At 43.4% G+C, this 26,575-nt stretch overlaps 1 protein-coding gene across 1 annotated transcript in view; it reads right to left on the bottom strand.

The window, feature by feature from the left end:
* Positions 1-4,403: 4,403 nt before the first annotated feature.
* LOC122805805 (epidermal growth factor receptor kinase substrate 8-like) overlaps positions 4,404-26,575 on the bottom strand; it is a 293,418-nt gene continuing 271,246 nt past the window's right edge. Inside the window, exon 12 of the mRNA XM_044076069.1 lies at positions 4,404-4,575. Within this exon, the coding sequence (XP_043932004.1) occupies positions 4,519-4,575 (57 nt within the window). The 3' untranslated portion in view covers positions 4,404-4,518. The remainder of the gene's footprint in view (positions 4,576-26,575) is intronic.

The raw sequence follows: 26,575 nt of genomic DNA, 5'->3' as shown, positions 1-26,575 counted from the left end.
TTTTTCCTTGCATAATTAACTTGCAGAAACATGCAACATAAAGCTGTGTTCAGATGTGTTTCAGGACTTTGTTCTGTTGTAGTGGCTGAAGGTTTGATTAACCCTTACTTTTCTGTACATTTCACAAGGGAACAGATGAGCCTATCACGTCTATATTAAAGATTACTGTGTGTGCTTTCCTGGGCAGACAAACTTCTGTTTTATAACTAAACTTAGTAGTAGTAAATAGTTCACAGAGACTCTCTGACTAAAAAAACAAAAAAAAAAAAAAAAAAGCTGAATTACCACTGAAATGACTGGTGTCAAAAAGTCTACTGAAACTAACCGCACAAGTTGGATAAGTTCTTTACAATAAATAAAATGAAAGCAATCCAACTCATGTGGCAAGTTTCATTTTTTTGGCACCAGTTATTTCAGTGGTGATTCAGAGGTGGGTTTGGTTGGAATGTATGCAGACTGGCATTTACTTAGTAATTTTTCCTGCTTTGGGTTTGTAACTAAACTATCAATCTTCTCTTCTGGCTGTTGAGCAAGCTTTTGTGTTGTAGCTTTACACGTCTTACCATTATTTTCTGTTTTGATTGTAAACTTTTCATACAAGACGGAAGATAATGTGCGTTAAACATTGCACCTCTCCCTTTTACACCCTACCACACACCATGCACTGCCTGTGCTCCAACCAAACCAGCTGCTGCTGTAAATCTTACTGGAAATAAATTTTATTGAATGATTCTTAATCACATTTGGGGTAGAGGTGACAATATTGTGGTATTGTAATCAGTCTGACAAGAGGAGATGCTGCACTGAGTAGAATGTTACAGGTTTGTGCCAAACGTCCAGTGCTTGAATATGCTCTTTAATAGATGGTGTCTGATACTGTCTGTCCAGTGTGTTGTGTAATAGGTTTTGCCATGGGTTTTTCTGCCCATGCTCATCCTTGAGGCAGTATTCCACCAAAAGAAATCACTGCATCATTTTGTAACAGTCTTGCAGGTGGTACAGAATCTAAAGCCATTCTTAACAGAAAAGAAGCAGCCAGCAGTCTGTCATTCCCTCTATAACCCAGTGGTAACCCAAGCATCCTCCAAAACCAAGGTCAAACTTCTAACACCCTGCTTCAGCAGCAGAAGGTAAGCTTATGCATCACACAAAACTGAGTACCAATCTCCAAAGGAAAAATGGCAAAAAGCAGGTGTGTGTGGATGACCTCAAATGATATCACTTTAACTATAACAAGATGTCTAGATAATCAGTTAATCTAATGCTGTAACTGGAAAAAATACTGAAGAATAACCTTGAAATTGTGCAGTTTTTGATAGTAATATATTGTGCGAGCTGGTGGTGCACTTTAGGTTACAAAAGGGGAGAAAAAAACATGCAGTGCAAGTGTGGAGGAGTTTGAGTGTGCCCCCTGTGTTTAAAAAAAAAAAAAAAGCTGTGTTAGATGAAGTGTTTAGATTACTTGTTTCTCCTTTGATCTAAAAGATAAACTGAAAATAACTGATCTAAACCCGCCATCCCAGCCTAACCTAGCATAACTCGGATCTGCCCCAGTGCTTTACAGTTCTGCGGTAGCTCTACAGTGGAGGAAAGTTTAAAAAAAAAAAAAAAAACACTAAGCACAACATGAGCTGCACCATGAGATTGCACAATCTAGCAAACACTGATAAATATTTGGTAAGTAATACTGAAGTTCTTTTTAAGAGAACTCACACTAATCATGTGATTTTTTTAACTGATTAAAATGTACTGAAGAGCATCATTAGATCAAATGTGATTAGATCCTTTGATGCGTTTGTTTTTTTTTTTTGCTGACTTAACCACCCCCCCCCCCAAAAAAAAAAAAAAAAACTCCTTCAGATGAATAGTTGCAGTGTTATGGGAAGGACCTTAAGGTGTAGGATTAAGGTTGGGGGAAGGAGCAGAATTAGGGTTAACACTCATTGCCAAGGTGGTGCAAGGGGACACGGAGCTGCCCCTCTCCCAACCCTAATCCTGCAGCTTGCCTTAAAGGAGAACTGCACCCACAGACTCCACTGTTTATTTCATCATGAAGATGGTTTGGTGTTTCCTACATTTTGACACCACTCTGAGATGATTTACAGGTTCTAAATACGTTGTAATTTGAGTCTGACCACATGGGGTCTGGCATCTTGAAGTGAGCCTGATTAGTCTGCCTCTAGGTATCCTACAGTGCAATGCTTGTGTAAAAAAAAAAAAAAAAAAAAAAAAAAAGTATAGTGGATGGGTGTGTATATTTTTTATATGTATACATATTATGTGAGAAATTATTCAAAACTGATTTTACTGCACATCACAAAGTCAAATCTTGTGAAGGAAACAGAATGGTTTGGAGGGATAGTTGTATCTCGGAGAATACTGCAGCTCTGGAACAGACTCCTTATCCATAAATCTCATCCTTGTCCATATTCAAGTACATCTTTGATCTGTGGATGGAAATGGAAAATATGCCGGAGGACTCCACTCTGTACTACTAGTAGACAGAGGTGGCTCCTAAATGCTTTATTCCACATATCTGTAACTTCAAATTATATATGGTATGATCCCAATTATTCTCCCTAGGGATATTCAAATGTGTTGGAGAAATGCCAGTGTAACACTAAATGGGATGGATCAATTCAAGCAGTAAAAGATAAATTGGCTAGGCTGAAAATGGTCCAGAAGGGCACCTGCTTAGTAGCTTCCTGTACCAACTCTTGAGATTGTACAACAGTGGGGAAAGGGCAAATCCCCCTCCTGCTGTTCTGTCCTCTCCCACAAACTATGTGGGAGAAGCACTAAAATTAAATTGCTTCTGCTGGCAGTAAAGACTTTCAGTATTGCAAACATTCAATTTGTATTTAACTTTGTGTTTATATGGGTTTGTGTGAAGTCCACTTGGCTGATTCAATGTAATATTGAAAAGGAAGGTCCGCAGCTTGCATCACTTCAGTGAGTTTGTGTTTGTGTAATGTCATACATTTTTATTCATTTGTTAAACAAAAGCATGAAGCACAGGTTTTTATAAGTGATCCAGGCCACTGCTTGGTTATGAGACATTAACATGTTTTGCAAGCCCAATAGTAGGTTTAAACTTACAGCTTCATCTTGTTATATGGTTTAAATGCATGTTACATTTAGCTGCATCTACCCTGGTAGTATATCTGGAGTATGTACATGCTGACAGAGAATTGTAAGTATCGAGCAAAATGGAGGAGCATATGATGTGTGAGTCCTTAACCCAGACTAATCTATTAAGAGAAGAGTTATAAAATTTTTACCATCACATCTGTCCGTTCATTCACTTACCAGTAGGTTTATCCACTGACATTCCCACAACCTTGTAAAGAATATCCCAGTAGCCTGTAGGTGAAAGGCTTAGAATTTTGCTCTGAAGAGAACATTGTTTTTTCACAGCATGCACACTCAAGTTGCATCCTGCATGCACAGCTGTGGACAATGTGGCTGATTGCTAATCAACTTGTTGCGTGTCTTTGGGAGGTGGAGATAAAATCAGATGACCCAGAGGGATGTGTATACATAGGAATCATACAAATTCTGCAAAGAATATACCTTTGTGCAAAAGTGCACCTGAGAACCTCTTGCTATAAGGTGGTAATGCTTCATTACCTTAGTGTTGCCCACTTTCAGGTATATATTTTGTCTTTTCCTGGTTAGGGGTCGCCACAGTGGAACTCTGGTCCGCTAATGATTGGCAGTGGATTTTTACGGTGCTGAGTTGCCAGCCCGACACCCAACCTTCAAAGAAGGCACACCCATTGACGCACACACCTACCTGCTTGTCTTTAGATGTCACTTGACCACGGGGAGAACATGCCGACTCAACACAGAAGGTGCTCCAGCCGAGAATCAAATGGGAGAATCTCTTGCTGTGAGGCGACAATACTAGCTGCTGCTCCACCCCACGGCCACTGTCGCCCACTTTCAGTCTTTGTACAATTTAAAGTAGATTTGAAAAACTTTATTTTCTGTTTGAAGCAAACACTAAAATATGCTATACAGTTGTACAAAAAATCAAAGTTGAATTTCGTCATGACACTGGACAGAATTTTTTAGATAATTTAATTCACAACCAGATAATTGATTTTTTTTTAAAATATTTCCTTTGTACATTGCAAGTGTTTATTCTCTTACCCCATATCTGAGAAGTCTGAAATTTCTGACCACCAGTGGATGAGAAGGTGAGAGAATGAATTTGGTCTGTACATAATGGGTTTTCCTGGTTGCTTGTTAAATAGATTGTGATGTGCAAAGTAATGATATACCTGATATACTGGACAGTGTCTAGAATAAGAAAACTAAACTGAAAATATATTTAGCTCCTTGAAGTGTCCATGACAAAACAGACAAAGATTTTTTATATATTCCAGTTGTGACCTTTTCATAAAAAGCCATATTTAATGGACAAAAACAGATCCTTGGATTTGAGTTTCTCTCTCTAATACAGACTTTGTAGACAGAGTTGTTGGTGTCTTTGAAGCTCTTCAAAATCCCACATTAGTAATTGAAATATGGCTGAGAAGGATGGTAGCTGCTGGGACTGTTACTTCCAGTCTGCAAGAGAAGAGGTAAATTCTGTTACCATTTATGCTTCGCATATAACCAAATACTTTACATTTTTTTTTTTACTTCATGATTTCATAATGAGTTTTATCTTAACTTTTTTGCCATTTGTCTACCAGACTTTAATACAAAATAAAAGTTCTGCTGTCTTGAGATAAAAATTGCATCCCTTTATTCAATAAATTCCATCAGACATGTACAGTATTATAAAACCAGCATGTTAGTTTGCAGTTTTACGTATTTAAGGTTAAAACCTTCATTTGCCACAGTTTTCTCTTAAATCATGTACTGTACAACTGCTTTCCACAAAAAGATTCAAGGGTACTTTAATATCCACAGAAACATAAGCACATCAGTGCTACTCATTCAAGATGATGAGAGAGTATGACATTAACTCTCATGATTCGTTGAATGTTACTTGGGCTACCTACTTAATTTCTGATACTTAAGGCATAGGTGGATGGCTGAAAACAGTGAAGCTGTATGGTTACCTAGAGAACTGAGTGTGGACATCTTATTGGTGAAAAATGTGTTTTTGAAACTAGTTTCATGTTTTTGGTTTCCAGTTTAATGCAGCTCTGTGTTTTGGCTTGATTCACTACGAATTTGTAACCAGTTCATAGTCTCTCAGTGGCTGGTATTGTATGAGTAATTACTCTCTACTGATGCATTGCATTTCACAGGATGATATGATCTGATGATGTAATATTCATTCCTTACTGTTAAGACTTTGGTTCCGTCCTCAGAACCAACACTACCATTACCAAGCTCACGCCAGCCAAAAAAACTCTGCTAAAACCTACCCATAATGCCCCTCTCAGTCTCCCCAGGTCTTGTTTGTCGCATTCTCATCAGACGTGCCAAGCCTTTTCTCAAGCTAAGTGTAGTGTTTTTTTTTATCTACATAATTACCTTCTAGTCAGTTTTCTCTTAAGATTATCTCTTCGCCTTTAAATTTATGTACTTTCCTACTGAAACCTACCCTCTACCTTTGGTAGTTCTTTCCATACCATCGTTTTTACTGTCCCTCTCCCCACCACTTTGTGGTATTTCTTAGTACCATTGGTACTCTTTGTTTGTGGGTGGGGAACCTCTTCTATAACCCTGCTGTTGATTTTTGGTCGGTTACATTGCAGTTTAGGACTATAGTGTGTTTGTAGTTTCCATGATGTATAAAGTAAAACTAGGATTTAAACTGTGATAAGTGTGGGTGTAAGATGCCCAACTCTCACACCCGGTGTGTTTATTTTTTGGACGTTGAACACATCAATGTATCTTGTGATATTTGTTCCAGCTTCAGCAACCGTACGTTGGCTGAACATAAGAACATGCTTATTCTGAAGGGTATGCTGAAAACACCCTTCCCGGAGGCTCTTTCTGGGACGGCGGTCTTGCCACCACCTAAGCACAAGGATGTGAAAAAAACAGAGAAATGGAGTCACTGTTCCATCTCTGTCTTCCTCAGAGTAGAGGGCTTTGGTGCAGACTACTTCGGCACCAGGCTCTGTCTTGTTCCTCAGTGCTGCCCTTAATTCTGACTGACCACTGTACCAGCTTTGGCACCGACCTTGGTTTTGACAGGTTCCGACTACTGTACCTGCTTCGGCCTCATCCCAGGCCATGGTGTTGATGTTTTATACGGCTCCATTGATACTGAGTCTGTTCTGAAGGTTGAGCACCTTCCCAGAACCAGATATTCTCCCTGTTATGATTCCTTTTTGGGGCAACAGTGTAGTCAATTTCTTGAGAGACAAGAATCTCAATCGGCAGCTTCTTTCAGATCCACCAGGAGTCTTTCAGAACAAGACCTAGTGAGGGTTGTGGACCATCTTTTGACAGCTAGAGGATTACCCACCCCTGCTAGGTCTTCCTTCCATCCTGGAATGGAAGCTCTCATGGCATATTCACCTGTATATCCTCCTCCGTCCTCCTCCCAGGTCTCTGAGACTTTGGTACCGATGGCCATCCCGATGCAGTCTGTCTAGGCTCCGACAGTGGAGGCTTCTCTGTCAGCACTGATTACTTGGTGTAATGGCTCCTATGGAACTGATGCACTCTCGGAGCAGTGATTGGGCTGTCAGCATCATGGCACCTAGTTCGGCTCCAACTTTTTCGGTGGCGCTGTCTACAGCCATGACTCTCTGGCAGCTACTGGTCCTCTCTGAGCTCCTCACCTGGAGGTGGGCTCCTCAGGATGGGGTGTGACCCCGGTTCTCTGGTAGTCCTCAGTTTTGGGCTCCCATCCCTCCTCTGATGGTCCTGCTTTCCAGGTAATGGAGAGGGTCCTTGCTTCAGCAGGCTCGCAGTTGGCACCATTGGCATCGACACCAGAACCTGCCTCTAGCATGCAGCTGTCCCAACCCCCTACTCTGGGATCCTGAGCACAGGAGCCAAAAGACTCCCTTGAAGGGAACTCTTTCTCTGGAGTCCTCAGAAGATCCAACTGGGGAGCCACCCCAGAAGAAACTTTGTAAGAGGAAGTGTCTTGATTCCCCTGAGAAAATCAGTGAAGATGCCGATTGCAATGATGAAGGGTCCCCATGGTCTCCCCAAAAGACATCTAATTTGGAGACATTCTCGAGATCTTCAAGCAGAGGGGAGACTTGAAGCCCTCCAACCCTTTGGAGGAATCCTATGTTCCTGCAGACCTTCCATGCTCTGCCATCTACATTCTCTGTTCTCTGCACTGCCCTTTGGCTTATCTACTGCGCCCAGGGTATTCACAAAGTGCCTTGCTCCAGTTATTGCATTTTTGCAGGCAAAGAAATATTCAAATATGCCCGTACCTGGACGATTGTCTAATTCAGGCAGAAAACCAGGACATGCTTTTGAATCATCTGGCCTTTGTACAAAGGGTTTTGACTTGTCTGGGGTACACCATAAATGAAAAGAATTCACACCTGGTACCCTGTCAACAAATTATATTCCTGGGAGCGTGCTTGAATACAACTTCCCCGATGACTTGCCTCACACCAGAGAAACAAATTCATTTGACAACCTACTTCAGACAAGTGGTCACAAAAACCCTGCTTATCTGCAAGACAAATTCTGCAAGCCTTGGGGTTCATAGCCTCTTGCATTCTTCTAATTCCATATGCAAGACTCTACAGTGGTATCTAAAAAGCCTATGGTGTCAACGTTCTCCGGATCTAGAAGCAATGATTCCTATCATACCTTGCCTACGCCTAGAGGCCTGACAAAACAAGGGACTAGCTTTCACACCACTCCCTGCTGCCCAAACCCTAACAGACGCATCAGACTATGCATGGGGGGCTCTCCTGGCAGGGAAGTGCATTCAGGGCAAATGGAACCCAAGTCAAATGCACCTGCATATCAATCAAAAAAAAATGTTAGCTGTACAGAATGCTCTGACAGCCTTCAAGGATCACATTCTGCAGGACAACTTATGGTAAAGATGGACAACACCACTGTAATGTGGTACATAAACAAGCAGGGGGTACACATTTTACCCCCTCTGCAGACTAGCTATGGCATTGTAAACAGGAACCAAGGATTATCAACATGTTGACAAGCAAATGGGGGAGCCCAGATATAGACCTGTTTGCCTCTCCCCAGAACTACCAATTGTACAAATTTTGCACAAGGACTCACCACAAACATGGCTGGAAAGTGTGGATGCTCTGTTCTTCATCTATCTATCTGCCCCCCCCCCCCACCTCTGCTCTCCAAAGTACTACTAAAAATCAAACAGGACAAACCAAGGATGATTTTGATTGCTCCAGCCTGGCTACGCCAACACTGGTACCCCCTCCTGCGCATTGTCATGGTTTTCCCCATGGCACCTGCCTCAGACTCCTTCCCTGTTGTCTCAGCAAGAGAACCAGATTCTGCACCCTCCGCTTCCAACACTGAACCTTGCAGCCTGGCTAATGACATAATCTCCTTTACCATTCCTCAATAAACCTGTGATGGATATCATTTTAGAGGCAAGGAGGCCTAGTACTAAATTTTATGCTGAAAAATGGAAAAGATTCTGTGCCTGGAACCAATCTCAAGGGATGAGCACAGCAGTGCCCAATTTACCTCGGATTTTACAATACTTAACTGAGATGCTTCACAAGGGCTGGTCTTTCTCCTCCATTAAAATCCATGCCTCAGCCATTTCAGCTCATAACACAGAACCTCCCCTCTTCTCTCATCCACTGCTCAAGCAGTTCCTCAGAAGGGCCAAAAATCCCACCCAGGAGAACTCCAACCCCAGCCCTGGACCTTAATTTTGTTTTGGAGAAACTCACTCTTCCTCCTTCCAAGCCAGCTGCTACTGCAGACTTAAAATTTATTTCTTGGAAAGCAGCTTTCCTTTTAGCAATCACTTCAGCTAGAACGGTATCTGAATTACAGGCCCTTATGGCAGTGGCACCTTTAATCATCTTTCCTGTGGACAGGGTGTCCCTCAGAACCAATCCATCCTTAATGCCCAAGGTGGTATCCAGTGTGCCTCTTGATCAGTCCATTCATTTGCCAACCTTCTTTCCCAATCCACAGAACAAAGGGGAACAGATACTGCATTCCTTAGATGTGCACAGACAGATTCTACTTGGACAGGACTAATTCTCAAAGGAAATCTGAATAACTGTTTGTGGCATTTGCTGCAGGGGCAGAGGGGGAAGGCTATTTCAAAGCAAACCATTTCTAAATGGATAGATCATTGCATTCATTTCTGCTATAAGCACCATGGAAATACTATCCCCCAGGAGATCAGACCTCCCTCGACCAGGGTTGCATCTACCTCTATAGCCTTTCAGAGGCGTCCCTACCAGGGACATCCTAGAAGCTGCTACCTGGAGTTCTGTACATACTTTCACCAAACATCATTTGAAAATTTTTCCAATTTTCTGTAAATCCAGAGCTGGCTTTGCCACTGCAGTCTTTGCAGGGCCTTTTAGCTGGTCCTAATGCTATCTAAATTCCTCCTCCCAACCGTAGCTTTGGGAATCTACCCAAATGTAATGACTGCAACAGTGAAACACTAAGAACATAGTACAGTTGTGTACACTTACCATAAATGTAGATGTTTGAGTTTATTTACTGTTGCAGTCCTGGTTACCCTCCCTCCAGCCCCCTAACTTCTTTTGGCTATACCTCTACTTTCCTTTATGCTTAAAAGCCTTTTTGGTGTATTTGCTTTTTTGTTGGCGGTATATCATTGTACACTACATCTGGGGCAAGGAAAACTGATGTAATGGCCTTTGCTGCATGTTTTATACGCCTGACTACCTGAAGTCATGGAAGGAGGGACAGCAACCGAAGCAGGACCCAAGACTTTGTTAATCAGGCCGACTAAGGACTACCTGCAAGCAGATAACCCAAATGTAATGACTGCAACAGTGAATACACTCTAACATCTACATTTATGGTAAGTGTACACAACTGTACTTTTGTGTTGTAGGGTGGTCAAGCCGTCTTGCACTCCCCCCAATACCCCCTGATAATTATGTATACAAACTCCAAGATCTAACTGCTTGGAAAGTTAAAATTCCCACTTCCAGCTGTACTGCAAATTACATTAATTAATGCCAGAATTCTGCAGTCGTGATTTTGATTTCTTCTGCAAGCTTTACAGGACTTTAATATTACAAACTTTAACTTTATATAGTATTCCCATGTGTGTATAAAAATATGATTTTGTATAGATGTATTGGCATGATCATGTATTATGGTAGTTAATAAGTAGTCCTATCTCGCCTTCATTCTTTACATATGGGATCAGACCCGATCTTCAGCTCCGACTCTGCCTATTTACAAGCTGGAAGACTTCTGATTGGCTCATGGCTAGGTAGGTATCCCAAGGTGCACCAGTACAATCCCCAGATCTTGTTTGCCACGTCAACTAGTTTGGTTGTGCTTCTCTTATTCACTGTTTAGCTTGGATTAGATATTTGATTCTTGATTATAAATAGTTAATGTATGTAATGTTATTTTGTAGTTAGCAGGTATAAGGATCAGAGATATTTGCACCATTTGGTGCAGTTTCTGGCCTTTGGCCGTTATTTCTTCTTGGTATCCCTTGTACCAGGATTACTGTTTGGATTAAAGTAGGCGCTCTTTGCGCACTAGTATTCTGTGTGCTTAAATAGAATTTGGTGGTTTCTGCTTGCTAGAGGAGTTAGTTTGCTGTTAGCATCAGGCAGCCACAGAGGTGCAGTGGTTAGCATTGTCGCCTCACAGCAAGAGATTCTCCGGTTCGATCCTCTGCTGGGGGTGCCTTCTGTGCGGAGTCTGCATGTCCTTTCTGTGGTCGCATGGGTTTCCTCCCACATCCCAAAGACATGCAGTAGGTGGATTGGACACACTAAATTGACCCTAGGTGTGAGTGTGTGCCTTCTGTGGGGAAGGCTGGGTTCCAGGCTGGCAACTCGACACTGTAAAACTCCACTGTCAGTCATGAGCAGACAGGTGATCCGCTGTGGTGACCCCTAACCAGGAAAAGCTGAAAGAAGTAGTTTGCTGTTAGCATTGTTTGCTAATATTGTAACAGAACTTCGTTCTGTTTATTTTTGCAGTTACTTGTACTATTATTGTTCCCTTCTAACTTAAACAGACCCAACAGTTATAAGACCCTATCCCCTCGAGGACCTAGTCCTCGTGGTATCTTCTTTTTCTGCAGGGCTGGGCCCTAAGTTAGAGGACCTAGTCCTTCTCCTCCTCCTCTTTTTCTCTGTGTGTGGGGTGTGGTCTATTGAGATGAGAAATGTCTAAAGAGAGTAAGGAGCATAAGCCATCCGGCTTCAAGAAATGTGTAAGTGCTCCCAAACGATGTCTTGAATGGATGGTCACGGTAATTGTGTTTACTGTTTAGGGGCCATCCATTTGTAGGAGATGTGTTTATTCTGTCATGCCTTTAATCCCAGGATGTTGCAGGAAAGGAAGAATAAGTTAATTCTAAAAGGTCTTCTTAAACCTTCCTTTGAGGAAAACTTGGCTAGATGTTCTTTGTGTTTCACTGTTGCAGTCATTACATTTGGGTAATCTGCTGGCAGGTTGCCCTCAGTCGACCTGAATTCCAAAGTCTTCGGTCCTGCGTCGGTTGCTGTTTTCTCTTCCATGACATCAGGTCGTCAGGGGTATAAAACATGCAGCCAACACAATTTTCGTTATTCTTGCTGCGCGATGCCCGAAGCAGAAGCATTTCGCAAGTGCCAGTTGGCCGACTACCGATATTCGAATTTGAGTTTAAGACTGAAGTCAGAAAAAGTTAATTGTATTACTTGTGGTAGCAAATGCCTCTAGGATTTCCATTTATACTGTATTCCTTGCCTAGGCCCTGATCACAATGTGCCTGGCTGTCGGTTTTGTGCTAGATTTAACCAACGCACTATTAAGCGTTGGTATATTTTTGCATCAAAGTATTTTGGAAACAGATTTAACTAGCAAGAAATGTCATCGGATAGTAATCCAACTACCAGAGTACATAAAAAAAAAAACCGCAAAGGAAAGGACAGAGAAAGGCAGTAGAGATCCAAAACCGATGAAACTTCTAAGCCAGTCACCGGTACTTGGGTGCTTTCGCAGCCCCTGATACCCGCTACCTTCGAGTCGCAGGCCTCTGCCGACACCCATGTGGAGTCTGGCATGCCACAAGATACTCAGGGTATTGGACTGATGGATGTATCTCCCTTGGATGGGTCCAGAGCCGCTGAGCAGGCACCAGCTTCTGAGGGTGTAGTCAGACCTCAATATTTGTATATCAAACAGCTGCAAAACCAAAGACAAAAGCAACTTCTAAGACTAAAATGACGCATGAGCCATGTGCACAGGCCTCTATGCCTAAAAAACAGATTATCTAAATGGCTGAAGACCTTATTACCTTGATCAGTGATACCCATCCCCCTCTTGATAAGAGGCCTAGGCAAGACACTGATTATGAATCTTCAGATCAGGTTTCTATTTCTTCTGATTCCTGTTCTCAGGAATTTTCTATACCTCCCTATGAGGATTCTGATGCTGAGGAGTCTATTCCATCTGAATCTCCTGAGGATTATTCATTAGGAGAAACCTTGTATACTTTGAGGGAGCATTTTCACTGGGAGAGTCGAGACATCTCAGAATCAAAAAAGAGACTCTGGGATTTCCTTCTCCCTCAACACAGGCCTTTAGCTATTCCCCCTGTTTTAGACATTGCGGATGTGTTTTTGGAGTCTAGCTTGACCCCTGACTTATCTCCGGCTCCCAGTAAGCCTGACCGATATTACAGGGTCCCAGACTCGCACAAATTTCTATTTAGAAACCCTGCTGCTGATAACTATTTCACAGGGTCCAAAGGGAGTTAAGACCTCAACAGCAAAAAATCCTACCCCCTCTGACAGAGATTCAAGGACACTGGACAGATGGGGAAAAAAGGTTTATATATTTGCAGCCTTGGCAATTGGGGCCTTAAACTGTCAATTTCATATCCTTAAATACCAACAACATGTTATGGGATTGCTGAAGCAGAAAATGTTGCTGATTTCAGAATGTGCAGAAAATAGAGTTGCAGGAATTATTGCATGCAGCTGAACAAGTTGGAAAGCATACTTTGCAATGTGGTTTTGATTCCTTAGAGGCCTCCTGCAGGGCCGCAGTTACTGGATCTGTGATTAGAAGGCATGCCTGGTTAAAGGAACAAAATTTGCCTGATCATGTTAAAGCTAAATTGCTAGATGCACCTTTACAGCATGATTCTCTGGTATTAAGGCAGAAGAGGTTTTAAAGAAAATGGAAGACAGAAGTCTATGCAAACTGTTAGACTTTTTACAAGCGCAGCCACCAAGATTCAGTAAACACTGGCCTACAAAAACATTGGTCCTTTCCTGCGTCGGACAGAGCTCAAAGGGGCAAATCCAGACACCCTAAGGGTTTCGGATACCAGGTACACGATTCATACAAGTCAAAGCAAAGGGGCGCTTCCACCTCCAAATCTGGAGGAGATAAAATGCAAACCTACAGAAAGCAATCCCAATGACTTTCCTCTGCCTACATCAAGCAGTTACCTTTTGGCAGCACCCATAGGGGGAAAATTAGCACTTTTTTTCTCAAAATTGGCAGTTAATAACCCAGGACAAGTGGGTACTAAACATTGTATCACAGGGATACAGATTCCATTTCCACACTTTGCCAATGGCAAATAGTTGGCCAGATCTGCCAAAAAAATCAATGGGCAGAGGCACAGACAGGTTACGTCCCTCATGGATATGGGGGCCATTCAGACAGTACCAGAACAGGAAAAAGGACAAGGTTTTTACTCAAATGTTCTTGGTACCCAGAAAGGACAAGGCCTGGCGGCCAGTACTGGATTTATCAATTTTTAACACATAACTGGACATTCCAAAATTCAAAATGCTGACTTTGCAGCAGATTCTGCCCATGCTGGGCAAGAATGCTTGGCTTGTGACTTTAGACCTAAAAGAGGCATACCTGCATGTCCAAATAAGACAATCGTGCAGAAGATACCTCAGATTCAAGGCAGGCTTAACCAATTCTCTGCACTGCCCTTTGGCTTATCTACTATGCCCTGGGTCTTTACAAAGTGCCTGGCACCAGTATTTGCATTTTGCAAAGTAGTATACAGATATATCCTTCAAGCAGAGAACAAGGGCACTCTTCGACACCTGGCATTTGTGAAAAAGCTTCTAACTTGCCTAAGGTACACAATAAACAAAAAGAAATCACAACTGGTACACTCACAAAATATAACATTCCTGGGTGCAAGCTTGAATACAACTGCCCAGATGGCTTACCTCACACCAGACAAGCAAAGGCAACTGACTACTTACTTCAAACTGATGGCGACAAACAGTCTTCTGCAAGACAAATTCTGCAGGCTCTGGGCTTCATGGCATCCTGCATCCTACTGATTCCATATGCAAGACTGCATAAGAGGAAACTTCAATGGTACCTAAAAAGTTTATGGAGTCAACATTCTCACAGTCTGGAAACAGATTCCTCTCATTCCCTGCCTGCAACAGGAGTTTCTATGGTGGGAAAAGGCATGTCACCAAAACATGGGACGGCCATTCACTCTACCCCTTGCCAGCCAAACCATAACAGACTCATCAGATTATGCCTGGGGGGGCCCACATGGCAGGAAGATGCATTCAGGGCATAAGATCACCAAAACAAATGCATGTACATATCAACCAGAAAGAGATGCCAACTGTTCAAAATGCCCAAACAGCCTTCAAGAACTTACTTCATCCAGGACAACTACAGATAAAGACTGACAACACCACGGTTATGTGGTATATAAACAAACAAGGGGGCACACATTCATACCCCCTTTGCAGATTAGCCATGGCACTGTGGGATACAGCTTTGATCTTCCAAATACATCTTCAAGCTCAATTCCTGCCAGGAAAACAAAACACTCTGGCAGACTATTTAAGCAGAAACCTTACGATCCCCACGAGTGGAAACGAAATCCACAAGTCTTCAGCATGATAACACAGAAATGGGGGAGCCCAGACATAGATCTATTTGCCTCTCCTCAAAATTACCAATTGAAAAGATTCTGCACAAGGACTTATCACAGATAAGCATGGAAAGTGGACGCCCTATCCTTCAGTTGGAAAAACCTATCAGTTTACGCCTTTCCTCCTCTGCCTCTTCTCCCCAAGGTCCTCCTGAATGTCAGACAAGAGAAACCAAAGATGATACTAATTGCCCCGGACTGGCCCTGCCAGTACTGGTACCCAATCCTAAGGAACTTGTCTGAATACCCAGCTTGGACCTTATCTCAAAGACCTCAACTACTGTCCCAGCAAAACAATCTGATCCTGCACAATCAACTACAGACACTGAACCTGGCAAAATGGCTGATCATGTAGTTATACAAACAACACCTCTCAGTAAAGTTGTGATGGATGTCATTTTGGAAGCCAGAAGGCCTAGTACTAGAAAATCTTATGCTGACAAATGGAAGAGATTCTGTGCTTGGAATCAAGCACAAGGAACTGATACAGCAGAACCAAATATTCCTCAGATATTACAATATTTAACTGAGATGCTTGACAAAGGCCTATCTTTCTCATCATTCAAAATCCATGCCATTTGGCTCATTACAATACAGAGATACCAATCTTTTCTCATCCTTTACTAAATCAGTATCTTAGAGGAGCCCAAAATTTAAGACCTCCTAGATCATCACCATTACCTGCATGGGACCTCAATTATGTGTTGGAAAAGCTCACCCTGCCTCTGTTTGAACCAGCTGCTACCGCTGATGTAAAGTTCTTATCATGGAAAAAGGTTCTGCTACTAGCAATTACTTCAGTAAGAAGAGTTTCAGAGCTACGGGCCCTCATGGCTGTAGAGCCTTTTATCATATTTTACCCAGACAGGGTGTCTCTGAGAACAAATCCTACTTTATGCCTAAAGCGGTTTCCAGTGCAGCTCTTAACCAAACAATTCATCTGCCAACTTTTTATCCTAAATCGCAGAACAAAGGTGAGAATTCTGCATTCCTTGGATGTACACAGACTGCTATGATTCTGCTTGAGCAGGACTAAAGCTCCAAGAAAAACTGAGCAATTACTAGTGTCATACACTGCAGGATCAGAAGGAAATGTTATTTCAAAGTGGATAAGCCACTGCATCCATTTCTGCTACTTACACCATGGTAAACCTGTGCCCAAGGGCATTGGGTCTCATTTCACCAGAGCTGCAGCTACTTCAGCAGCCTTTCTCAGAGGAGTACCAACCAAAGACATTCTAGAGGCTGCTGCTTGGAGTTCTGTTCACACCTTTACAAAGCATTGTCATTTGCCTCTCTACTATAAGTCCAGGGCAGGCTTTGCCACTGCAGTGCTGCAGAGCCTTATAGCTGCACCTAATGCTATTTGGCTCCAGCCTCCCAACCATAGCTTTGGGATTCTACCCAAATGTGATGACTGCAACAGTGAAACATGAAGAACATAGTACAGTTGTGTACAGTTACCAGAGTGTATTCACTGTTGCAGTCCAGGTTACCTCCCCTGTCATTCTGGAGTTTCTTTCCTTTATCTTCTACAACCTATGTGGTGTATTTGCTTGTAAATGAAGGTAAAGTTTATATTGATGCAGGCATGTGTGTGTGTGTATGTATGTATGTATGTATATATATATATATATATATATATATATATATTGCTACCTTTTTGGGGGCAAGAAAAACTAAAGAAAATGGCGTCTGCTGCATGTTTTATACCCCTGACGACCTGATGTCATGGAAGAGAAGACAGTAACAGATGCAGGACCCAAGACTTTGGAATTCAGGCCAACTGAGGGCAACCTGCCAGCAGATTACCCAAATGTAATGACTGCATCAGTGAATACACTTTAACATCTACATTTATGGTGTGTACACAACTGTACTTTCCTCTTCATCCTCCAAATTTGATAAAGGAAAGTCTAAATCTGCCAAGAGGCCCTCCCTGGCACCGGCTGGTGTCTCAGAGCCACCTCTTAAAGTTGCAAAACTGTCTCCTCTGCCCCACAGACCTCGGAGCTGACTGAGTGTCATTGTTGTTGCAGGGTCAGTTTCAAGTTTTTTTGGAGCTGACCGCTGAGACCCTTGAGACTATTTCTCGGAGCTGGTCTATGGACCCTCTGCTGGTGGTCTTGTTAGTGAAGTCTCCTGTACCTTCGAGATCTCTATCTCCTACCATGTTATCCAGGTCTTCCAGGAGTTTATCAGAAGATGATGTGGAGAGGGTAGTGCTGAGACTTTTGAAGTAGTCTGCCTAAATTGTTGGCTCTGACCCAGTCAGCTCCAGAGCCTATCGAGTCCATACAACCCTCTGTGTTCATTCCTTCTCTGAGCCATGCTGGTTTTTTAGAGCTGGAGTGCTTGGCACCACCGGTTGAATCCTTGACTCCAGCTCCACTTGCGGCTCTTACAGAGCAGAGTTCTACTCCAACACATTCGGTGACATCCGTAGTGTCCAGGAGTTGAAGCTGTCCAGTCAGGCCCAACAGGGATGCTTGGAACCGAACTTCGGTTCCGAGTCTTCCTCTTGGTGTATCGGCTAGGGTGAGTTCAGACCCTGCATCTATCTCTCAGACTATGGCTCTGGTGCCGATGGTCTCCACTGAGCTGGAGAGGTCTGCTTTCGAGATGGAGTGTGCTGTCCCAATCAGCTCCTACCAGGGGTACCAGTGCTCTTTCCCCCCATAGCACCTACTTCTGTCTCAGCTCCTACTCCCTTCAGCGGCAGCAGAGACCCCCAACCTCAGGAGCCACTGACTAGTGGCCCCATTCTTCTGAGACCTCACCAGAATGTCCTGAGGAGCCCCCATGGAAGAAGACTTGCAACAGGAAGCATGTTGACTCCCAGAATGAGTCTTTGGCATTTGACACTGACCTTGAGGAGTTGGAAGGGTCCCCCAAGTCATCCTCTGATGTCTCTTTCATAGACATCCTGGAGATCCTTAAACAGAGGTGCATCTGGCCCACTGCCACCTCTTCTGATGAGGAGTCTGTGTACCTGAAGACTTTCGGGTCTCAACCTTCTGCCTCTTGGTGTCTCCACCTTTCGATGAGCTGATGGATTTAGTTAGTCAAAAGGTGTGGGATACTCCTGATGCCATGGAGCCAGTTCCCAGGAGACCAAACAAGTTCCTTTCTTCCCCTTCAGGAAAAGACCTTTTTATCTTGAGGTGTGCCTGTAGATGCCATGGTGGTGATGGCGGCCACTAAGGAGGAGTTAGTTGAGACGTCTGTTCATCCGCCAAATAAGGAGTCTTGAATGATGGACCGATACAGGAAGCATATATTCTCTTCAGTGGCATTTACCCTTAGATCGCTCAATTATATTACTAGGCTCCAGTGGCATCTCCTTGAAGAGTTAGATTCTATACAAGGTACATGTACTAAGGGAGTCCCTGGCAAGGTTTCTGCTCAGTTGTCCACCTTGACCTCTGTCGTTAATTCCTCCATGCGGCTTATTTCGTATGCGGCCAATGGTGCGAGCAGGGCAGCGGGTTCAGGAATTTCCTTGAGGCATCATTCCTGGATGTGTTTGTGTAACTTTGTGGAACCGTTAAGTATACCTTTTCCAATGCCCCATTCAACAGTTCCTCATTTGGTTCCAAGGTAAAGGACACACTCACCCTGTGTGAGCAAGAAGGAAAAACACTCTGCTGTGGGAGTACATTTTACTGTTCACTCTAGAACATACCCTAAGGGTCAGAGGGGCGGTAAAATGTGGTTCAAGAAGTCCCAGAGGTTTTTCCAGGAAGCACAGGGTGACTCCTCCTCCAGAAGTAGAGGAGGAGGAGGAAATAGTAGACATCGCCCTAGGGGCAGGGGCAGTCCGCAAAACCAGGGAGGTTGTGATTCCTTTAGAGGCCGGCCTCATCAGCGCTCCTGATGTGGGGCCCGACTGCTTCTCTGGGGCCGGTTGGGGGTCACCTTTTTTGTATCCAGAAGCCTGGCTAAGTATTACTTGACAAGTGGGTACAAAGAATTACCAGAGGTTATGTAATGCCCTTTTCTCTTCCACCTTTTGTTCCCAAGAAGATCCCAGATGTTCCACCCAATCACAGGGATCAGGCAACTGTGGAGGTCAAGTTGCTGTCAAAAAGGGTCATCCAAACTGTCCCAGCAGACCAGATAGGATCCGGAACTTACTCCAGATTCTTTAGTGCCAAAACGTACAGGGGACTGGAGGCCCATTCTGGACCTCAGCAGATTGAACAAATCAGTAAAGGACAAGTTCTGGATGGTAACACTGTAGTCTATACTCCCGTTGTTAGGGAAAGACAGTTGGACATGTTCAATAGATCTCCAAGAAGCTTACTACCACATAAAAATGGACAGGGTGTCAAGGAGTCATCTACGCTTCTGGCTGGGAGCCAGTCACTTCCAGTTCCGTGGTCTGCCCTTTATTCTCACCACAGCCCCCAGGGTGTTCAAATGTATGGCAGTGGTGACAGCTCACTTGAGACGTCGAGGATTCCAGGTGTTTCTGTATTTAGATGGCTGGCTCCTGACCGCCCCCACCAGGCATCTACTCCTTCAGAACAGAGACGATACTATTCAGCTTTGTGCCCAACTGGGAATTTCCATAAAATGGGAAAAATCTGACTTGTCCTCTCAATCTGTGATTTTTATAGGTGCAGAGTTAGTAGACACACACATGGTGGTTCATCTTCCTGCCAAAAGGGCACAAAACCTGGTGCTTCAAATTCAGCTTTTTCTCCCCTTGCGAAGGGTCAAAGCCAATATTGTTCTGCAGCTCCTTGGGATCATGGCTTCCACCATACTATTAGTGCTACTAGCCAAGTTACACATGAGAATTATTCAGTGGCTCCTGTCGTCCCAATGGTCCTTCCAGCACCTTCCATTATCCCATCACATTCTACTGACAGAATCTTGCAAGAAGGGACCTCCTTTGGTGGGCATTACCCAATCAACTGACCACAGGCGCTTCAACTGTTCCTCAACCCGTTGCCACTGACCACAGATGCCTCACAGGGTGGGGGGGGCATTATCTAGGCAGGACTGTCCAAGGCACATGGCAAGACCATGAGGCCCACCTGCATATCAACATTCTAGAGATGAGGGCGGTGCTCCTGGCATTGCAAGCACTTCACAACCTTCTTCCTCTGGGGACCATTGCAATACAGTCAGACATGTCTGTAGTATGGTATATCAACAAACCCGGTGGAACCAGATCTTACCCACTCTGTTGAGAGGCCATGCGAGTTTGGGAATGGGCGATATCTTCTCGGCACTTTCTGGTGGTGAGGCACATTCCAGGGACAACCAACGTGATAGCTGCCAAGCTCAGCCAGGCGATCCTGATGCCTCACGAGTGGTCTCTGAAAAAAGAAACAGCGGAACAGATTTTCCACAGGTGGGGTACAGCCTTGCTGCAATCTCTATGCCAGCCCAATCATTGCCAAATGCAGCAGCTACCTTTTCCTCATCCCCCCTTTGGGGGAGTCACCCAGGGACTCACTTGTTCATGATTGGCCCCTGGGTCTCCTGTATGTTTTTCCTCCCTTTCCTCTCATTCCCAAGTTGATTCAGAAAGTGCAACAGCTGGGAAGCAAATTGATCCTCCTTGCTCCTTACTGGCCTCGTCAGGTTGGGTTCCCCTTCCTCAGGCCTCTTCTCCTGGACTATCCTTGGATTTTGCACCCAGTTCCAGATGTGTTGACTCACATGTCGGGTTCACTTCACCCCTCCTTACACACCCTCAATTTGACAGCATGGCTGCTCCAGTTCCATCCATAGTCAGGCTTCACGACTTCTCACCTTCCGTGACTCGCATCTTTACATCTTCTCATAAACCTTCTACTAGGAAACTTTATTCCAGTAAATGGAAAAGATTCTCTCTCTGGGTGGAGAAAATTGATTTTGACCCCTTCACTGCCTCCATTCCAGTGGTTTTGGTATTTCTTTTTGAACTGTTTCAACAAGGATCTGTGGCTGCCACTATCAGTCAAATTGGCAGCGGTTTCAAATTTCCATTTGGGTTTCCAGATTCTAACTTGATGTCTCATAAATTGTGCAAAACATTCCTCAAAGGTGCCACTATGCTAAGACCTCTGATTCAAGAGCCTGTGGCCTGATGGGATTTAAATTTTGTGTTCTCAAAATTAACATCGCCGCCCTTTGAGCCTTCTCATTCATGCCCTTTGAAGTTCTTGTCTTGAAAGACTTTGTTTTTGGTGGCTATCACGTCTGCCAGATGGGTGTCAGAATTGCATGCCTTGTATGTCAAACCACCTTATCTGATCTTTCATAAAGACAGGGTGTCCCTTTATACTAACCCTTCCTTTGTCCCCAAGGTCTTTTCCCATACCACTTTGAATCAGTCCATAGAACTTCCGGTTTTCTTTTTGAATCACTCCAGTGCAGCTGAGTACAGGTTTCACCAGCTGGATGTCCATAGACAATTACGTTTTTATTCGCACCGGACTAAAGACATTAGACAATTGGATCAATTATTCATTTCCTTCTCCAAATCCAGGTTGGGCTTACCAGTTTCCAAAGTGACTCTAACTGGATTTCTAGCTGTATAGCTTATGTTTACAGTTCTGAGAATAAACCTTTACCCTTTAAAATCAAGGCTCATTCTACCAAATCTCAATCTACCTCTGTAGCCTTTCAAGCCAGGGTTCCACTTGACAATATTTGTGCAGCTGCTACGTGGGCTACCCCTCACACTTTTATTACTCATTGGATTTAACTTCCAGGGGTAGAGCATCTTTTGGTTCCATGGTACTCAGGAGTATTTTTCCTTGAGCCACCCAAGGATAAGGTGTTAGGGACGCTGTCCCATATGTAAAGAATGAAGGTGAGATAGGACTACTTAACATAAAGAAGTTATGTACTTACCATAATGTTCCATGTTAGTAGTCCATCTTACCCTTCATTCTTTCGAGCCCGCCCTCCTGCCCCCATCCTGGAAGTACCTGGAGACAGGAAAATACTAATTTCATTATTTATGATGACCTTTTAGTATTGGCTTTTTCTCTGGGCTGTTTATTTTTTTCTAGTCAGCAGCAAACAAGATCTGGGGATTGTATTGGTGCACCTTGGGATACCTACCTAGCCACAAGCCAACCAGAAGTCTTCCAGCTTGTAAATAGGCAGAGTCAGAGCCGAGGATCAGCTCCGATCCCATATGTAAAGAATGAAGGGTGAGATGGACTACTAATATGGGATGTTATGGTAAGTACATAACTTTTTTCTGTAGCTGCCCTTGTAATTGTTTCAGGTACTAAATTATGTAATGTATATCATGGGTACATGATTTTGATGGACATAAATGTTGAGTGGTATAACATCTGACACTTATGTTGATGTCACAAATGTTGGCATACTTGAATAGTGGAGCATGTAATGTGTGATCACAGTATAGCGGGGATCAGGAAACTCAATCTCTGACTTTAGTGGAGGTAAATAGCAAGAGGGTGAGGGGGGCACAACAGTTTAGTTTGGCCTTCTGACTGTTGGCATTATAGCACTTGACATTTAATCTAATGACTTGAATCTGTGTATAATGCTAGTTATTTCATTACTTGGGCAGCCTGTGAATCTGTTAAGAGGAAGTACTTTGATCTCTTGATCACCATCTGTCCATCCACATTGTTCTACCTCACCATCCTTTTAACCAGATTCATGTCTGTGGCATATGGCTTGTAACAAAGGCTTTTAGCAACCACTATGTATATGTGGGTATATGTATGCATTCATACTGATTGCACATGTATTTGAGCAAGTCATTCCATTTAATAACCACTTTTGTACAGCTAACTGGATTTTGAAGCAGTCAAAACAGCTTTTCAAAACTCCTGGCTGGTCTTTAACTTGAGCCCGACATGGGTGAAAGTCACATTTCCCAAATAACCAATTTCGCTACAACTCTGTGATGAGCTTTTACATCAAAAAATGGGGCATATCCGATATGGCACGTTTAATCAGACATGCCTTAAACACTTGATTTTTTTTTTTTAATCCTTAAGTGCTTTGACTACTTTTCCATTATCACTTGTATATACACACACAAAGAATGTGTGTGTATCAGATATACAAATACCTATGTAATAGGAATATGTGTACTGTGGAAACAGCATTTGAAATGACTGCAGTGGTTTGAAGAGTTAGGTTTACTTTTATGGGCTAATTGCATACAACAATAAGGAATGTAATGCTAAGTCGGGTGATTTCTGGTGAAAGCTTCAGAGAAATGGCAGTTCAATTAAAAACTGGAGTGGATGTTACAGCTAACATATTGTTAGAAATTGAATGAATGCAAAGCAGTGGTGCATACTTGAGCACAGAGGGCAATGGTGCTCAAGAAACAAAGTATAGTATGGGTAAGGTCTAAAACGTAAGTCACAGTGGTAGGAGAAAAGCACAAAAGATGTATTGTAGACAAACTGAGCAATAAGAAAAGCAATTAAATTAGGAATTACCATTACAGGCTAACATGGAGAAACCAAGAAAAAATTGAATACTGTAGCAGCAGATTAGAAGTCACTGCAGTTATTGGATATCTGAAACAAATGGCATTAATTTGTCAAAGGGTAAACGTTTTCTCTAATGACAAATATTAAGGTATTTTTTGAGTATTGATATAAGCATGTCTGATATATGGATTACTTGACAGATGTCACAAGATTTACAGGCAATGAGCAGCAAAATGTAGGCCACAGACTTGTGATCTTATTAAAGGCTTAACTGCATTAAGAGAGAGCTTCTGGGCTGGTTACACAAGTTATCTGACCCAAGTCCTAGAACACATTGATTTTATTATGAATACTTTTAAGAACCAAATTCTGTTGCTTTGTTTGGAGCTACCATGAAAGATGTAAGTGCTACTTGGCCTATTACACCTGCTATCTTTTTGTAATGTTTTCAGCGGTCCCAAGACTGTACGCACAGCAATCACTGTGTAGCTACCAAAGGGCAGTGTTAATGATGGGAAGATGGGTAACAGTAAAATGGACTAGTAAAAGGGAGTATGACAGAAATGGCCAAACAATTCATTTCAATTTAGGTGAAAAATAGGGTAGAGAACATTGGATGTTCATCGTGTTGTACTGCTGCAGTCATCACACTTGGGTTATCCTGCCATCAGGCGGTCCCGCAGTCGGCCAAATCCCAAAGTCTTGGTCCGGCGTCGGTTGTCGTTGCTTCTTCCCTGACAGTACGACAGGGGGATAAAAGAGGCAGCCGACGCCATTTTCTTCAGTCTTTCTTGCCGCGCGGTGCCCGAAGCAGAAGCAGTTCGCAAGTGCCGGTCGGCTAGCTCCTGAGATTTTTGAATCGAATTTCAGCCCGAAGTCTTCTCTAAAGCTAAGTACCCCATTGGGGAAACTTTTCTTGCCTCAGACCGATGTCAGACAAAGTTAATAATTGCATTTCTAGTGGGAAGCAAATACCTCATTAAGGATTTTCATTCTTATTGTATTCCTTGCCTAGGCCCAGACCACAACGTCTTTGGTTGTCGGTTTTGTGCTAGGTTCAACAAACGTACAATCAAGCATCGGGCAGATTTCGCCCGACATTATTTTGGCAGAAAATTTAACTATAGCATGTCGTCGGAGCAACCGACATCAGCAATGATTAAAAAATGCAAGGAGATAAGGACAGGCAACTAAGGCCAAGACCAGATACTGAGGCCTCAGCAAGGCCTGCCGCCGGTTCTCCGGTTTTCAGCGAGGCGCCTACGCAGCCCCTGACTACCGCTGATTTAGAAATTCTGACGGCCTCCCAGACCGAATCAGCTGGGCCTCAAGAGCCGGTTTCCCCTCACCCCTCGGACGCCAACCCTGACGGTAATCCGGAGATTTTGGACAGGCCTTCGGTTTCTGAAGGTGTCTTCAAACCAACAACTATCTCTATTAAGTCTTATGCTAAACTTAAAGCCCCCTTAAAAGTTAGGAAACTGGGTCCACAGGCCCCTATGCCTAAAAAACATATGCTTAAGACGGCTGAGGATTTAATTATCCTTTTCAGGGGTTCCCAACCCCCTCCTGACAAAAGGCCTAGACTGGAGGAAGATTTTCCTTCCTCTGACCAAGCATCCATCTCCTCGGTTAACTCTGAGGACCAGGATTATTCCTTCCCTCCTTATGAAGACTCAGATGCTGAAGAGTCCATTCCCTCTGTCCCCCCCCCCCCCCCGAAGACTACTCTTTTGGGGAAACTCTACACACTATGAGGGAACACTTCCACTGGGAAGACCAAGATTACTCTGACTCTAAGAAAAGACTCCGTGAGTTTCTTCTTCTTCCACAGCATAGACCCCTTGCAATTCCTCCAGTTTTAGACATTTTGGATGATGTTTACACCAAATCTAGTCTAAACCCGGATTCCTTACCTCCTGCACCAGCTAAACCAGACAGATACTACTGAGTTCCTGATTCTCATAAGTTTCTATATAAAAACCCTGTTGCAGACCCCAAAACCATTTCCCAGGGTCCCAAAGGGGTTAAGGCCTCTACTGCTAAGAATCCACTACCTTCTGAAAGAGATTCCAGAGCATTAGAAAGATGGGGGAAGAAAGTGTATACGTCTGCCACTTTGGTCATGAGGGCCTTAAACTGCCAATTCCACATGCTAAAATACCAGCAGTACTTGATTACACAGTTAAAGCAGAAAGTGATCCCTCAGACAGATCAACCTGATTTCAAAGAGATGCAGGATTTGCTGCATGCAGCAGAACAGGTGGGAAAGCATACCTTACAGTGTGGTTTTGATTCATTGGAAGCTTCATGTAGAGTAGCTGTCACAGGATCTGTAATACGTAGACATGCTTGGCTAAAAGAGCAAGCCTTACCAGAACATGTCAAAGCAAAGTTATTGGATGCTCCATTGCAGAAAGATGTGTTGTTTGGTGTCAAAGCAGAGGAAGTTTTAAAGAAAATGGAAGAAAAGGCAAAATCTATGCAGACAGTTAAAAGATTTTTTACAGGTACAACCTCCTCGTTTCAGCAGAAACTGGCCATCAAAAAACTGGTCCCTTCCTGCATCAGACAGAGACCCCAAAGGGGTAGGTACCGACACCCAAGGGGCAGAGGCCAGCCACAAGGTTCTTTCAGGCCTAGACAATAACATACAACAACTCAAAGAGGTGGAGACGAAAGATCTCAACCCTTCAGGTAACAAACACAATGACTTCCCTCTTCGCCTGCCAAACAAAATTGCCCTGGCAGCACCTTTGGGAGGAAAACTGGCTCTATTTCCACAAAATTGGCGCATCATAACAAAGGACAAATGGGTTCTGGATATCATTACCCGAGGATACAGATTTCATTTTCACACTTTACCACGGATGAGAGGCATGCCACATCTGCCTCCAAACCAATGGGCAGAGGCAGAAATGCAAATTTCAGCTCTCATGGATATGAAAGCAATTCCAAAGGTACCTACAAAGGAGCAAAGGTCATAGTTTTTACTCAAGACTATTCCTAGTACCAAGAAAGGACAAAGCCTGGAGACCCATTTTAGACCTCTCAATTCTAAACACATACCTGGAGGTACCCAAATTCAAAA

Source organism: Protopterus annectens, chromosome 7.part0, assembly GCF_019279795.1.
Source record: "Protopterus annectens isolate FY-2018-M chromosome 7.part0, PAN1.0, whole genome shotgun sequence".
NCBI classification, from domain to species: domain Eukaryota; kingdom Metazoa; phylum Chordata; order Ceratodontiformes; family Protopteridae; genus Protopterus; species Protopterus annectens.
Note: the sequence above shows the minus strand (reverse complement) of the source record. Positions and strands in the feature narration are given on the sequence as shown.